The sequence below is a fragment of the Rhinopithecus bieti genome, unplaced genomic scaffold (assembly GCF_001698545.2).
Source record: "Rhinopithecus bieti isolate Rb0 unplaced genomic scaffold, ASM169854v2 scaffold_32760, whole genome shotgun sequence".
Lineage (NCBI taxonomy): Eukaryota > Metazoa > Chordata > Mammalia > Primates > Cercopithecidae > Rhinopithecus > Rhinopithecus bieti.
Genome location: NW_016813956.1, coordinates 385,839 through 398,125, shown reverse-complemented (window position 1 = coordinate 398,125; position 12,287 = coordinate 385,839). Strand labels below are relative to the sequence as shown.

The following is a 12,287-nucleotide window of genomic DNA, read 5'->3' as shown; positions in this document are numbered from 1 at the left end:
TTTTTTTTTTTTTTTTTTTTTTTTTTTTTTTTTTTTTTTTTTTTTTTTTTTTTGAGACGGAGTTTCCCTCTTTTTGCCCAGGCTGGAGTGCAATGGCACGATCTCGGCTCACCACAACCTCCGCCTCCCAGGTTCAGGCGATTTTCCTGCCTCAGCCTCCCAAGTAGCTGGGATTACAGGCATGCACCACCACCCTGGCTAATTTCATAGTTCTAGTAGAGACGGGGTTTCTCCGTGTTGGTCAGGCTGGTCTTGAACTCCTGACCTCAGATGATCCACCTGCCTCAGCCTCTCAAAGTGCTGGGATTACAGGCGTGAGCCACTGCGCCGGGCCCTATGTTTCTTTTCTAACTTGCAGGTTTTTATAGCCAACTGCCTATTTCATATCTTTCATATCTTTCCCTTAGGTATGTAACAGGCATCTTAAATTCTCTCTGGATATCCAAAAATAAACATTTGAATCCTCTCCAAAACTTGTTCCTTCTTTTTCCACATTTTAGCAACTGATACCTCCAATTCCAGTTGCTTTGGCTAAAATCATTGGAATCATCCATACATTTTGTCTGTTTTTCATACTCTACACATTCAGTAGCTCAGAAAGAACTATCAACCTTAATTCAAAATATATATAGAATCCAAGCACTTTTCATAGCCCGTACTACTAACACACTGGTCCAAGCCACTGTCATCTCAACTGCATTACTGTAGTACCCTCTGAACTGGTCTCCTTGCTACTACCCTGGTCCCATCACAATTTATTCTTCATCAGGATCCAGATAGCTCATTTAAAAATATAAATCAGGTCCAGTGTGGTGGCTCACGCCTGTAGTCCCAGCCCTTTGGGAGGCTGAGGTGGGCGAATCACGAGGTCAGGAGATGAAGACCATCCTGGCTAACATGGTGAAACCTCATCTCTACTAAAAATACAAAATATTAGCCGGGTGTGGTGGCACACGCCTGTAGTCCCAGCTACTTGGGAGGCTGAGGCAGGAGAATCACTTGAACCTGGAAGGCTGAGGTTGCAGTGAGCTGAGATTGCACCACTACACTCCAGCCTGGGTGACAGAATAAGACTATGTCTCGAAAAAAAAAAAAATTATATATATATACACACACACACACATATATACTCTTCCCACCACATGCTATGCCTTTTCCTGCTTCAGTGATCTTCATAGCAGTCAGCACCATCTGACACAGTAGGGTTTACTTGTTTTGTGTGTGTACCACCATCCAATAAATATGTGTGTGTGTGTGTCTATAAATCAGAGTATGTCAGTTCTCTGTTCAAAACTTTGCAGTGGCTCCCATCTCAGAGTAAAACAGTAGTCATAATGGTCTACAAGGCCATATAGAGACTCGTCTCCATTTGCCTTGCAGATCTTATTGGTTTTTAATTTGCACCCTCTCCAATACCGGCAGTGGGTTCTTGACCCTCAGAAAATAGAAATCGACAAAGAATATAAGCTGGACTTGAGCAAGGCAGTTTATTAGGGCTTTCGGCTTGAGCAGAAAGGGAGACAGCAGCCAGAGGTATACTTGCAGCTGGCTCCTTGAAAGCAACCTAGTCTACTTTGTTATTCTTTTCTGGGCTTCGTCCAGGTGACATCATGGCATGTCTGGGGTGGTCTGTTGGAAACACTTTTGCAGTCCCTTGTCATGTTTTTTCCTGTGTCTCAGGCCTCACTGGCGTCTTAAATCTTCATGCAGGGGTATGATTTTTATCATTAACATGATGCAAAATTTAGGTTAGGATAATCTAAGACCCTACAGTGCATGTTCGTTTGGGGAAGGTCTTTTGGAAGTCCCTATTGCCGATGGCCAGGATGTTTGTGGTTAGAGTGTTCTATTTCTTTGATGTCTGATTGCTTGATTTTATGAGCGGAAGCTTCAGTGGCTGCAAGGTTATGGAGCTGGGTGCTGCTGTAGTCAGCATAGCATGTAAAGAAGTGTGGCGGGGTCCCTTGTCCTGCCTTCCAATGTCTGCCTCACTTCTGCCCCGTTTTCCAGCCGTAATACTTGCTTTTTACCTCCAGGCTTTCCTGCTTGGTGTTCCATTTGGAATATTCTCTTGTAGCAGGACGAGCCACAGACAAAACTCCTCAGACACCGGATTAAAGAAGGAAGAGGTTTTTTATTCAGCCGGGAGTGTCGGCACTCTCACTTTCTCAATGTATTTTTTCTTTATCATTTTATGAGTAAAATTTCCCAAGACAGTATCATTTAAAATATCACCTCTTCCCACCACATGCTATGCCTTTTCCTGCTTCAGTGATCTTCATAGCAGTCAGCACCATCTGACACAGTAGGGTTTACTTGTTTTGTGTGTGTACCACCATCCAATAAACATAAATTCTATGCACACAGACATATTGTTTTGTTCTTTCTCATTCACTGCTTTAATTCCCAGAATGTAGAACAATGCTTGGCACATGCTGTGTGTTCCTTTTTGTCGCTGTTGTTACGTTAACATCCTCATAAAACTTTTTCTCCTCAAACCAGTGCCTTAGTACCAATAACATGATGCTTTTCATATATATGCACAAGGTCACACTTTTTAAAAATGACATTCAAAATAACTATTTTCCTGATTTCAAAGCATCAGCCTACGGATTACTTGTTGGCTAGAAGAAAAATCTGATTTTCAGTGGAACTATCACCCTAAACCACCAATTTTTTTTTTTTTTGGCAGTCTTTCTCTGTTGCCTAGACCAGAGTGCAGTGGTACCACCTTGGCTCACTACAACCTCCGCCTCCCGGGCTCAAGCCATTCTCCTAACTCAGCCTTCTGATTAACTGGGATTACAGGTGCCTGCCACCATGCCTGGTTAATTTTTGTATTTTTAGTAGAGTTGGGTTTTCACCATGACGGCCAGGCTGGTTTTGAACTCATGACCTCAGGTGATCGGCCCACCTTGCCCTCCCAGTGTGCCGGGATTAGAGGCATGAGCCACTGTGCCCAGCCCAAACCTGCGATTTTTCTATCACTTTGAATTTGCATAAAACCAGACATCAAGTGGTTCTGATGTAGTGTACTTCTATGTACATTAAATGTGTAAACTGTTCCTGACATGCATATTCACCTGATTTCTAATTAAGTGTATGGAAGTCACTTGTACTGTAATTTACAGGACATGGAGAGTACAGAAGCCAAAATGATTAAGAATCAAGCCAATCCAAAACAAACAAACAAACAAACAAACAAACAAAAAAACCATTCTGTAAGTCTGGTCTTCAAAAAATCAATGTCCAAAAATGGGGAAGTAGGAAAGAGGAGCCTGTTTTAGATAAGAAAACTAGAGACACAACCGAAGTTATGGCGGCATCCTTCTTTAAACAAACCACATCTCCAAGACATCTGGGGCATAACCAGGATGTTTTCAATGTGGAATGAGTACATGTCTTTTTTGAACAATAGACAATGAGATCCAAGTAGGAAGTAACGAAGGCTTTATTTTCAGGGGCAGAAGAATCCCAGGATGTAGTGAGCACTCTGTGACAGTGAAGGGGAGCTGGAATATATACATGCCTTACAGTCAATCCTCCATCACAGATTAAGTAGGTTTGGAAAAATTCTTTGATTATTATTCATGAGGGATGTCAGGCACTTGCACTTCGGCAAAACATGTAACATACATTTCATGTGAACCATGGGGAAGATTTTAGCATTACAATGAGGTGGGATTTAGCTCTATGCTAAAAGATGAACCGTAGGGCACAAAGACAATTTGTTCAGTCTCTACAAGCTGGCTGAAACTGGCTTAAGGTCTATGTCCACTTATCAATAACGAGTATGTGTAAGACTGGTCCTCTAATTGGAGTTGTGGCAGGACTGCAAAACAGGGGAAACCGGTTTCTGGCTGGTCAATCAGAATCCGTTGGAACATTTTCTAACTAGTTTCTACAATGCTTTCCAGCAGCTGGTTTCTGCTTACAGGAAAGAAATCATATGGCAATTAACACTAAGATGATCAATCCTTCATTTTTTCTGCTAGCCATGCAACTCGATTATGTGGAGTTTACTGTATACTCAACAATTTGGGGTATAATGTCCTATTATAGCATAGTATGTATACTATAAAAACTGTCATAAACATCCTACCTACTTTTAAAATGTTTTTGCTATCGAGATTCCAAGGGTTCAGTCCAGGTCCTGCTGCTCGCCAGAGAATGTCAATGACCTAGAGGAGGGAAGGCTTTAATCCCGTGCTGCCGCTTAGGAGAAAGGGAGATGAAATCACAAATCCGTCTCCCCGACCAAAATTGGGGGTTTTATGTAGCGAGAAGAGCGAGAAAACAGGAAACCAGGGAGTGCTAAGGAAGCAATCATGATGGTTGAGAAACATGGAGTCTCACGGTGTGGATGCAGTGATCTGGTGAGTTTCAGTTCCTCGCTTGATGCAGGTACATGAGTTCCTAAACTTTAATATGTCTCATGTGAGTTAAATGTTAAATTTCAAGCTTTAAGGGTAGGGTTGAAAGGTCAAATCTCTTTATTCAAAAAACAGAAGACATTACAACTTCTAAGACAACTGGGCTGGCTTCATTATTATTCCGAAATGCATACTTGCAACCTCTCCTCGCGTGAGCTCATCTACCCCAGGGGCCTCTATACACCAGAAACTCAGCCCTTAGGTTAACAGAAAACAGGCCGCCAGGATTTAAGGCCCACACTACCGCCCAGGAGGAAGATTCGTTATGCTAATTCGCGTATCTGCCCGTTGCCAGGCACCGGCTTTGTTCCTCGCTCTCCGCCATTTTGAGCGGTTACGCAGACTCTCTCGCAGTTTTCCTACTTACGTTGAGAACCATGCAGTTTTAAGCATTAAAAAAAAAAAGGCGGCAAGACAAACAGATGAGACACCACCACTTTAACCTTTTCAGTGCAACCTAAGGCCCTAATATACGTCCTGAAAAGGCTATGCCTAATACAGCAATTCTAAATGCAAAGGGATCGTAGCCTAAACAATCGTATGCTGAAACCAAATGCAACTTGGAACGAAAAAAAAAAAAACCGCCAAAGACATACGTACCTGTTGATAGGACAATGACTTATAAAGTGACTAAGTGGTTAACAAGTCATTAGCTCTTTTAAGGAAAATTGTGGGCGGCCCTGAAAAGGGCCTTTGATTTGAGAAGTCGAGCTGTATGAGTCGTTCAAGCAGGAGCCTTAGCCGCCGAAGCCGTAAAGAGTGCGTCCCTGTCGTTTGAGAGCGTAGACCACATCCATGGCTGTTACGGTCTTGCGCTTGGCGTGCTCCGTGTAAGTAACAGCGTCACGGATCACGTTCTCTAGGAACACCTTTAGAACCCCGCGGGTCTCCTCATAAATCAGTCCAGAAATACGCTTGACACCGCCGCGCCGAGCAAGACGCCGAATGGCAGGCTTGGTAATACCCTGGATGTTATCTCGCAAGACTTTACGGTGACGCTTGGCGCCTCCTTTACCCAAGCCTTTTCCGCCCTTGCCGCGACCAGACATGACGAACCAGCCTGCGCAAGAAACTGGAGCAATCTGAAAGACAAGCTACGGTAATATCCTTATATGCCGGGAATTCGGACCTAATTGAAGACTGGAAACGCACATACGGGAACTTTGGTACTGCCTGCTGGCCCCACCCCTCACAGCGCAGACCCGGATGACGTCACCAAGGACACCAGTTCCCGCCGGTAGAGTGCGCTCTCCGTGGAGGCGTCTCTGCAAGTCTTACGTCCCCAAAGAGGAAATTTAGGCCTATTTTAACAATTAAATGAGATTAAATACATTAATATATTTAAGTTAATATCATTTGTTGCTTGGATGCTCTAGGACGATTGAATAGGAGCTTCGGCTCACAAGACTGGAACTGTAGCAATCTCCTTCCGTGAGGAGTTCAGCTTTGTCCCCACAGGCATGGTGCCTCTGACATTTCTGCTGCTTGCTCTCTTGGGGACCGAACCCACTTAGGAAGTGTTTGAAAACTGCGAGATCTCACCCTCTCCAGCACCAAGCTAAGGGAAATCTGATCAAAAGGGTTTTCTTCCCGAAGAGAAAAATATGGATAATTAGTGATCCGTCGGGAGCTGTGGCTCACGACTGTAATCCCAGCACTTTGGGAGGCTGAGGCGGGCGGATCACCTGAGGTCGGGAGTTCAATACCAGTCTTCAACATGGAGAAACCCCGTTTCTACTAAGAATACAAAATTAGCCGGGCGTGGTGGCGCATCCCTCTAATCCCAACTACTCAGGAGGCTGAGGTAGGAGAATTGTTTGAACCCAGGAGGCAGAGGTTGTGGTGAGCGGAGATCACAGCACTGCACTCCAGCCTGGGCAACAAGAGTGAAACTCGGTCTCAAAAAAAAAAAAAAAAAAAAAAAAGAAAGAAAATTAGTGATCGCATTAATTCTAGTCCTCACTGTGCAGGCCCGTGTTACATTTTTGGCTTTTCTTTCTTCCCTGTTTATTAAAATTTATAATTCTCATTTAAACAACTAGCTAACTCGCACATCTAAACCTAAAAACTCACTGGTGTGTTAATGTTTACTTCTCTATTGTTTTCTTTTCTCTTTGATGCTGGTAGCAGCCTTTATCACAAGAGAATTGGCAACGTGTAGTGGGCCAAGGTATTAAATAGGCGACTTCCTACAGACTTTTAAAATAAAAGGTGGTGTTGGGAGTCAGAAAACAGTACTACAAAATGAAGGCCTCAGCAGTAAGTTTTTCTCCTCCTACATTCCTCTCTCTCCCTCCCATTCTCCCCAGAAGCTAGCTATAGGAACTAGACTCCTTCCTCCCCACGATGGAACATATAAACCAAAGCTAGCCCCAAAGCTGGCCATAAAACCTAAAAAAAATTAATCAAATTTTCCTCCTTCTGCCTTTTGTGTAAAACTGGCAGGAAAGAAATTATCTGGTCTGGCCTACCTCGTTTGATTGTAGGTCATAAGACCCCTATTCAAGAGAGGGCTTGTCCTATGCCCAGGAGGAGAGAATGCTGCCTAGAAAGTCCAAGAAGAATCTAGACACACAGGCCTTGCTAGGCTATTATGATTAGCTCAGTCTATTAGCATTAGCTCGTACCCTTTGTGTCCAATCATATTTCTACACAGCTGTCCATATTTTGTTGAATCTAAGCATAAAAATCTATGATTTCCCCTGTATCTTTGGATCTTCAGTTTGAAGGCTACTGTGCACATGTTAGTTATTTGAATGCCCTCCTAGACATACAAATGTTAGGATTTCTACTGTGAAAAGAAATCAAATATGTAGAAACTAAACAAAAAGGAACTGTAAATTGCTGCTGTTAAAATCCCACCAATATCAAAATTCTGTGAGCCTGTGATATTTAGGAAGAATTTACATGCTTCTATAATAATTTTAATAGTATTTACATATTTGTATTGAAATGTATAAAATTGTAATTTAGTAGAACGTTAGTTAATATATTACTGAATTGGTTTTTTTTTTTTTTTTTTTGAGTTTTTTTGGCTGTAAGTTTATTCAATGCAAAATAATCCTCTCCAGTTTTGCTGAGGTGGCTGACCACGTCCATGACCAAATCTGCCTCTAAACTGGAATTCGGTTGTTGATCCAGCCCCAGCCTTGGCTTTCTTGTCAGCACCAGGGGACACAGCACTCCGTCTGTAGGTATCTCTGTCGGGTTCTCCTATTGTGAGTCTTGCAGGTTGCTCACCCTCCATCCAGACCTTTAGGCCGAGGGCTGCCAGGCTCTGGACTCTGGACCACTGCGGCCTACAGTGGCAGGCACAATCTCTGGGGGCAGATGAAGGTAATTATGGAGATACTGGATGCTCTCATTGGTAAGGTACCAGTAGAAATGTCTCCAGGCAAACTGTTCCTTCAAGTAGCCTTGGGACTCGATAGACTGCATGGCCTTCGTGACACGAAGGTTGGGCACATTCTTGTCTGCCATTTCTAGGTGCTTAGGCATATGGACATCCTTCTTGGTCACCATAACTCCCTGCTTAAAAAGGAGTTCATAAATGGCAATCTGGTTCTTCTTAGGCATCAACATGCTGGCGACTGTGGGGTCTCGGGCCAGGGCTGGTACATTACTCAATTCTTAAACTTGTATGGTTGCACTGGTTTCCTATTGCTGGTTTGAAAAATTATCACATTTTATGATTAAAAAATACAAATTTGTAATTATATAGTTTTTAAAATTGGGGCTCAGTCAGATCTTACTGAGCAAAAGAGTCAAGGTGTTGACTTGATATTAACTAAAGAAATAAAGAGCCTGTATCTTTTCCCTTGCCTTTTTACCCTGTAGATGCCACTCTCTCCTTGGATCATGGTCCTTTTCTTTCACTTTCAAAGCTGGAAATTTATGGCCAAATCGTTCTCATGCTGCCATATCTCTAGTTCTCTATTCCAATTCCCTCTTCCACTTTTAAGAATCTTTGTAATTGTACTGGGTTAACTCGTAACATGCAAGATAATCTCCTTAAGGTCAGCCAATTTAGTAGCCTTAATTCCATATAAACCTTAGTTGCCCTTTGTCACGTAACATAACAAAGACTGCAGGAATTTGCAGACTCCAGGGATTAGGATGTGGTCATCACTGGGGTAGCCTTATTCTGCTTAACACAGTGGATCACAATATTTTTAGAATCTGATAGAAAGCTATATAATTTGTTCTGGGAAGGAGAAACACATATGGCCACATTTTTGCATATAATTTCAGAAAGTTGTTGTATTCCCCTCAAGCTGATGTACACCTTAGTTTAGAAATTTACTTATGGAACTACAGAAAGCAAAAATCGACTGCTATACCAATGTAAATTTGCACATAAAGCTATTTAGTATTTTAGCTTTCATTTTCTAGCTTTTCTTGTTGCTTTCATTTTTTCAGTTGGGGTTTATTTGAATGTTTTTATATGCTTTGTATGTGCTGTGTTCTGTGTCCATTTATGTGCCGGACAGGGAGTGGGAATTTGAAAAAAAATTGTGGGACAGGTGCGGTGGCTCACACCTATAATCCCAGCATTTTGGGAGTCTGAGGAGAGTGGATCACCTGAGGTCAGGAGTTCGAAACCAGCCTGGCTAATACGGAGAAAGGCCGTGTGTACTAAAAATATAAAAATTAACCAGGCGTGGTGGCAGCTGCCTCTTGTCCTAGCTACTTGGGAGGCTGAAACAGGAGAATCACTTGAACCCAGGAGGCGGAGGTTGCAGTGAGCCAAGATCGTGCCATTGAACTCTAGTCTGAGCAACAATAGTGAAATTTCGTAAAAAAAAAAAAAAAAAAAGAAAAGAAAGTAATATAGAATACTATTCCTTTTTTCTTAACTGGGTTGAAATTCTAAGAATATTTTGTATAAAATATTTTAAATATTTTAAAATACAAAATATTTTGTAAAAATTCTAAGTATTCTACAATGGATGCCATTCGTAACAGTTTATGATCTTAAGTAAGGTTTGTAATTACAAGAAATACAACAACTTCAGTATCTTTATATATGAGTATATAGAATAGAAAATTGTGGTATTTGTAAGTAGAATGACACAAATTATTTTTTCATTTAAAATCACAATTTTGCCTATTAGAATAAAATGAACACATATGAAGTCAACCTTGAAGGAAAAAAAGTAAAAAACAACTTTGAGGAAGTGACAAAATATTTTAGGGTTAAGGGTGTTTCTCTCCTGGACTTCCAGTTATTACTCCCAAATGTTATTTTGCCAGTGGCCAAACTTTTCTTTAAACAAAGAACAATTTTGATTATTAGTGCTGCATCCAGGCACCGGTGTTCACATTTTTCAGTTTTCATGCACATGGCTTGTCTTGCTGTCCTTATATTTTGAAGAATTTGATTATATTATTTTAACCAGGGAAACTTGCCAATGCTGTTATGACTAAACCGGAATTAAGGAAGACATTCTTTTCCCCAACACTGTCAGTAGCAAAAGAAATATTACTTAATTTCAAAAGTTCTTTTCTTATGAAACCAGTTTGACAAGGGACACATCACAGCACAACATAAGAAAAATGTGCACATCAGCACAAAGGGCTACCCTTGTAACTAGCACTTGGGGTAAAACAAATATGCTACCACTAACTTAAGATTAAGTACAGCATTTTGTCAAAAGAACTGTGCTCTAGACCTACACAGCAGCAACCCCCTCAAATCAGGATAAAACCAAACCTGTTTTTATCCTGTGGTAAACACAGAAAATATGCAGGTAATTACAACTCTATAGCTGAAAAAGTAGGTGGCTCTTAAAAGAGCCTTTGGAATTGGGTATGAAGACGTTAGAATTACTTAGAGCTGGTGTACTTGGTGACAGCCTTGGTGCCCTCGGACACGGCATGCTTGGCCAGTTCCCCGGGCAGCAGCAGGCGCACGGCCGTCTGGATCTCCCTGGAGGTGATGGTCGAGCGCTTGTTGTAATGCGCCAGGCGGGAAGCCTCGCCGGCAATGCGCTCGAAGATATCGTTGACGAAGGAGTTCATGATACCCATTGCCTTCGATGAGATGCCGGTGTCCGGGTGGACCTGCTTTAGCACCTTGTACACGTAAACGGAATAGCTCTCCTTGCGACTACGCTTGCGCTTCTTGCCATCTTTCTTCTGCGCCTTGGTCACCGCCTTTTTGGAGCCCTTCTTTGGGGCAGGAGCAGACTTAGCAGGTTCAGGCATGTTAAAGAAACACCTCGTCCACAACCTAAAGAGAAATGACAAGTATCCTCACTCTGCAGCTCGTAATATCTCTAGAGCTCGTGTCCTAAACTGGCGTTTAAAAACTTACACATTGATTGGATAAATTGTCTCTGTGTGCCCTGTCGTATGCAAATTAGGTGATTCTTGCGTTTCTTTGCAACTGGTTGGTTGTTCTAGCCAATCAAATAGCGTTATTTACAATTCGGCCTCCAAGTATAATAGTTTCTCACTTGCTAACAAAATCCAGTTTTACGTTTTTCACTTCTTTTGCTCAACGTCTATTTTAAGATATCAAAATGTCCGGACGCGGGAAGCAAGGCGGAAAGGCCCGAGCTAAGGCTAAGACCCGCTCTTCTCGGGCGGGGCTCCAGTTCCCTGTGGGCCGAGTGCACCGCTTGCTCCGCAAGGGCAACTACTCCGAGCGAGTTGGGGCCGGCGCGCCGGTGTATCTGGCGGCGGTGCTGGAGTACCTGACTGCCGAGATCTTGGAGCTGGCGGGCAATGCGGCCCGCGACAACAAGAAGACCCGCATTATCCCCCGACACCTGCAGCTGGCCATCCGCAACGACGAGGAGCTAAACAAGCTGCTGGGTAAAGTCACAATTGCTCAGGGCGGTGTCCTGCCCAACATCCAGGCTGTATTGCTCCCCAAGAAGACTGAGAGCCACCACAAGGCCAAGGGCAAGTAAAACGAGAATTTGTATATTGATTTTTTACGGAGGCAATCTTAACCAAAGGCTCTTTTCAGAGCCACCCATGTATTCATTAAAAGGGCTCACAGTTTTTTCTATGTCAGCTATTTTGCAGTTTTCTTTAGTATTCTTCCACCTATAAGTGGGTGTCCTTACACTGTGCACCATGAAACTAACCGTCCATTTTAAAGTTGCTATAAAAATAGTTAAGCAAATTGGCGGGGCGCTGTGGCTCACGCCTATAATCCCAGGACTTTGTGAAGGCCGAGGCTGGCGGATCACAAAGTCAGGAGTTCCAGACCAGCCTGACCAACATGGTGAAACCCCGTCTCTACTAAAAATACGAAAATTAGCCGGGCGTGGTGGCGCGCGCCTGTAATTTTAGCTATTCCGTTTACGTGTACAAGGTGCTCAACTAAGGAGGTTGAGGCAGGAGAAAAGCTTGAACTCCGGAGGCTGAGGTTGCAGTGAGCCAAGATCGGGCCACTACACTCCAGTTTGGGCGACAGAGATACTCTGTCTCAAAAAAAAAAAAAAAAAAAAAGGCAAACTAATTAAAATGCAGAGAGTGTATGTGTCACAGGTAATTTAAATCGATCAATGCAGCAGCCCCTTAGGATTGCAAAGCTGTTAAAAGGCGTGAGAAATACAAGAGAGAGATTAATGTTCGTCCGTGTTTACATTTACATACGAATGTAGTGACTTAAAGCAGCAGAACCGGAAAAAACCTTTTATTATCTTTTGTATGCATCTTAATGATACGAAATTACCTGCAATTTGTAAGGATTTTGAGGTCTGTTTTGCTTTTGCAAGCCACTTTCCACTCTACTGAGCTAACTCTCATTAATTATAGATAGGAATATAAACCTACATCCCCTGGAGCCAGATGGCCCTTAGGTGGAGCTTCTTTGCACAGTGTTCAGCATGACTACAA

General features: G+C 42.7%; 3 protein-coding genes and 1 pseudogene across 3 annotated transcripts in view; 1 reads left to right on the top strand and 3 right to left on the bottom strand.

Moving 5' to 3' along the window:
* Positions 1-5,830, bottom strand: part of LOC108513388 (uncharacterized) — a 37,259-nt gene extending 31,429 nt beyond the window's left edge. Inside the window, exon 1 of the mRNA XM_017849128.1 lies at positions 5,174-5,830. Within this exon, the coding sequence (XP_017704617.1) occupies positions 5,174-5,482 (309 nt within the window). The 5' untranslated portion in view covers positions 5,483-5,830. The remainder of the gene's footprint in view (positions 1-5,173) is intronic.
* Positions 5,831-7,476: 1,646 nt separating this feature from the next.
* Positions 7,477-8,015, bottom strand: LOC108513387 (40S ribosomal protein S10 pseudogene; annotated as a pseudogene).
* A 2,244-nt stretch (positions 8,016-10,259) lies between these two features.
* Positions 10,260-10,703, bottom strand: LOC108513412 (histone H2B type 1). Its single transcript, XM_017849157.1, has one exon. It carries the CDS (start codon positions 10,638-10,640, stop codon positions 10,260-10,262), a length of 381 nt encoding a protein of 126 aa, XP_017704646.1. The 5' UTR covers positions 10,641-10,703.
* Positions 10,704-10,914: 211 nt separating this feature from the next.
* Positions 10,915-11,519, top strand: LOC108513409 (histone H2A type 1-D). Its single transcript, XM_017849154.1, has one exon. The coding sequence runs from the start codon at positions 10,958-10,960 to the stop codon at positions 11,348-11,350; it is 393 nt and encodes a 130-aa protein (XP_017704643.1). The 5' UTR covers positions 10,915-10,957; the 3' UTR covers positions 11,351-11,519.
* The last annotated feature ends 768 nt before the right edge of the window (positions 11,520-12,287 follow it).

What these genes read in the sequence shown, in the direction of transcription:
- LOC108513412 (XM_017849157.1), bottom strand. Translation starts at nt 10,640, where the DNA reads ATGCCTGAACCTGCTAAGTCTGCTCCTGCCCCAAAGAAGGGCTCCAAA.
- LOC108513409 (XM_017849154.1), top strand. Translation starts at nt 10,958, where the DNA reads ATGTCCGGACGCGGGAAGCAAGGCGGAAAGGCCCGAGCTAAGGCTAAG.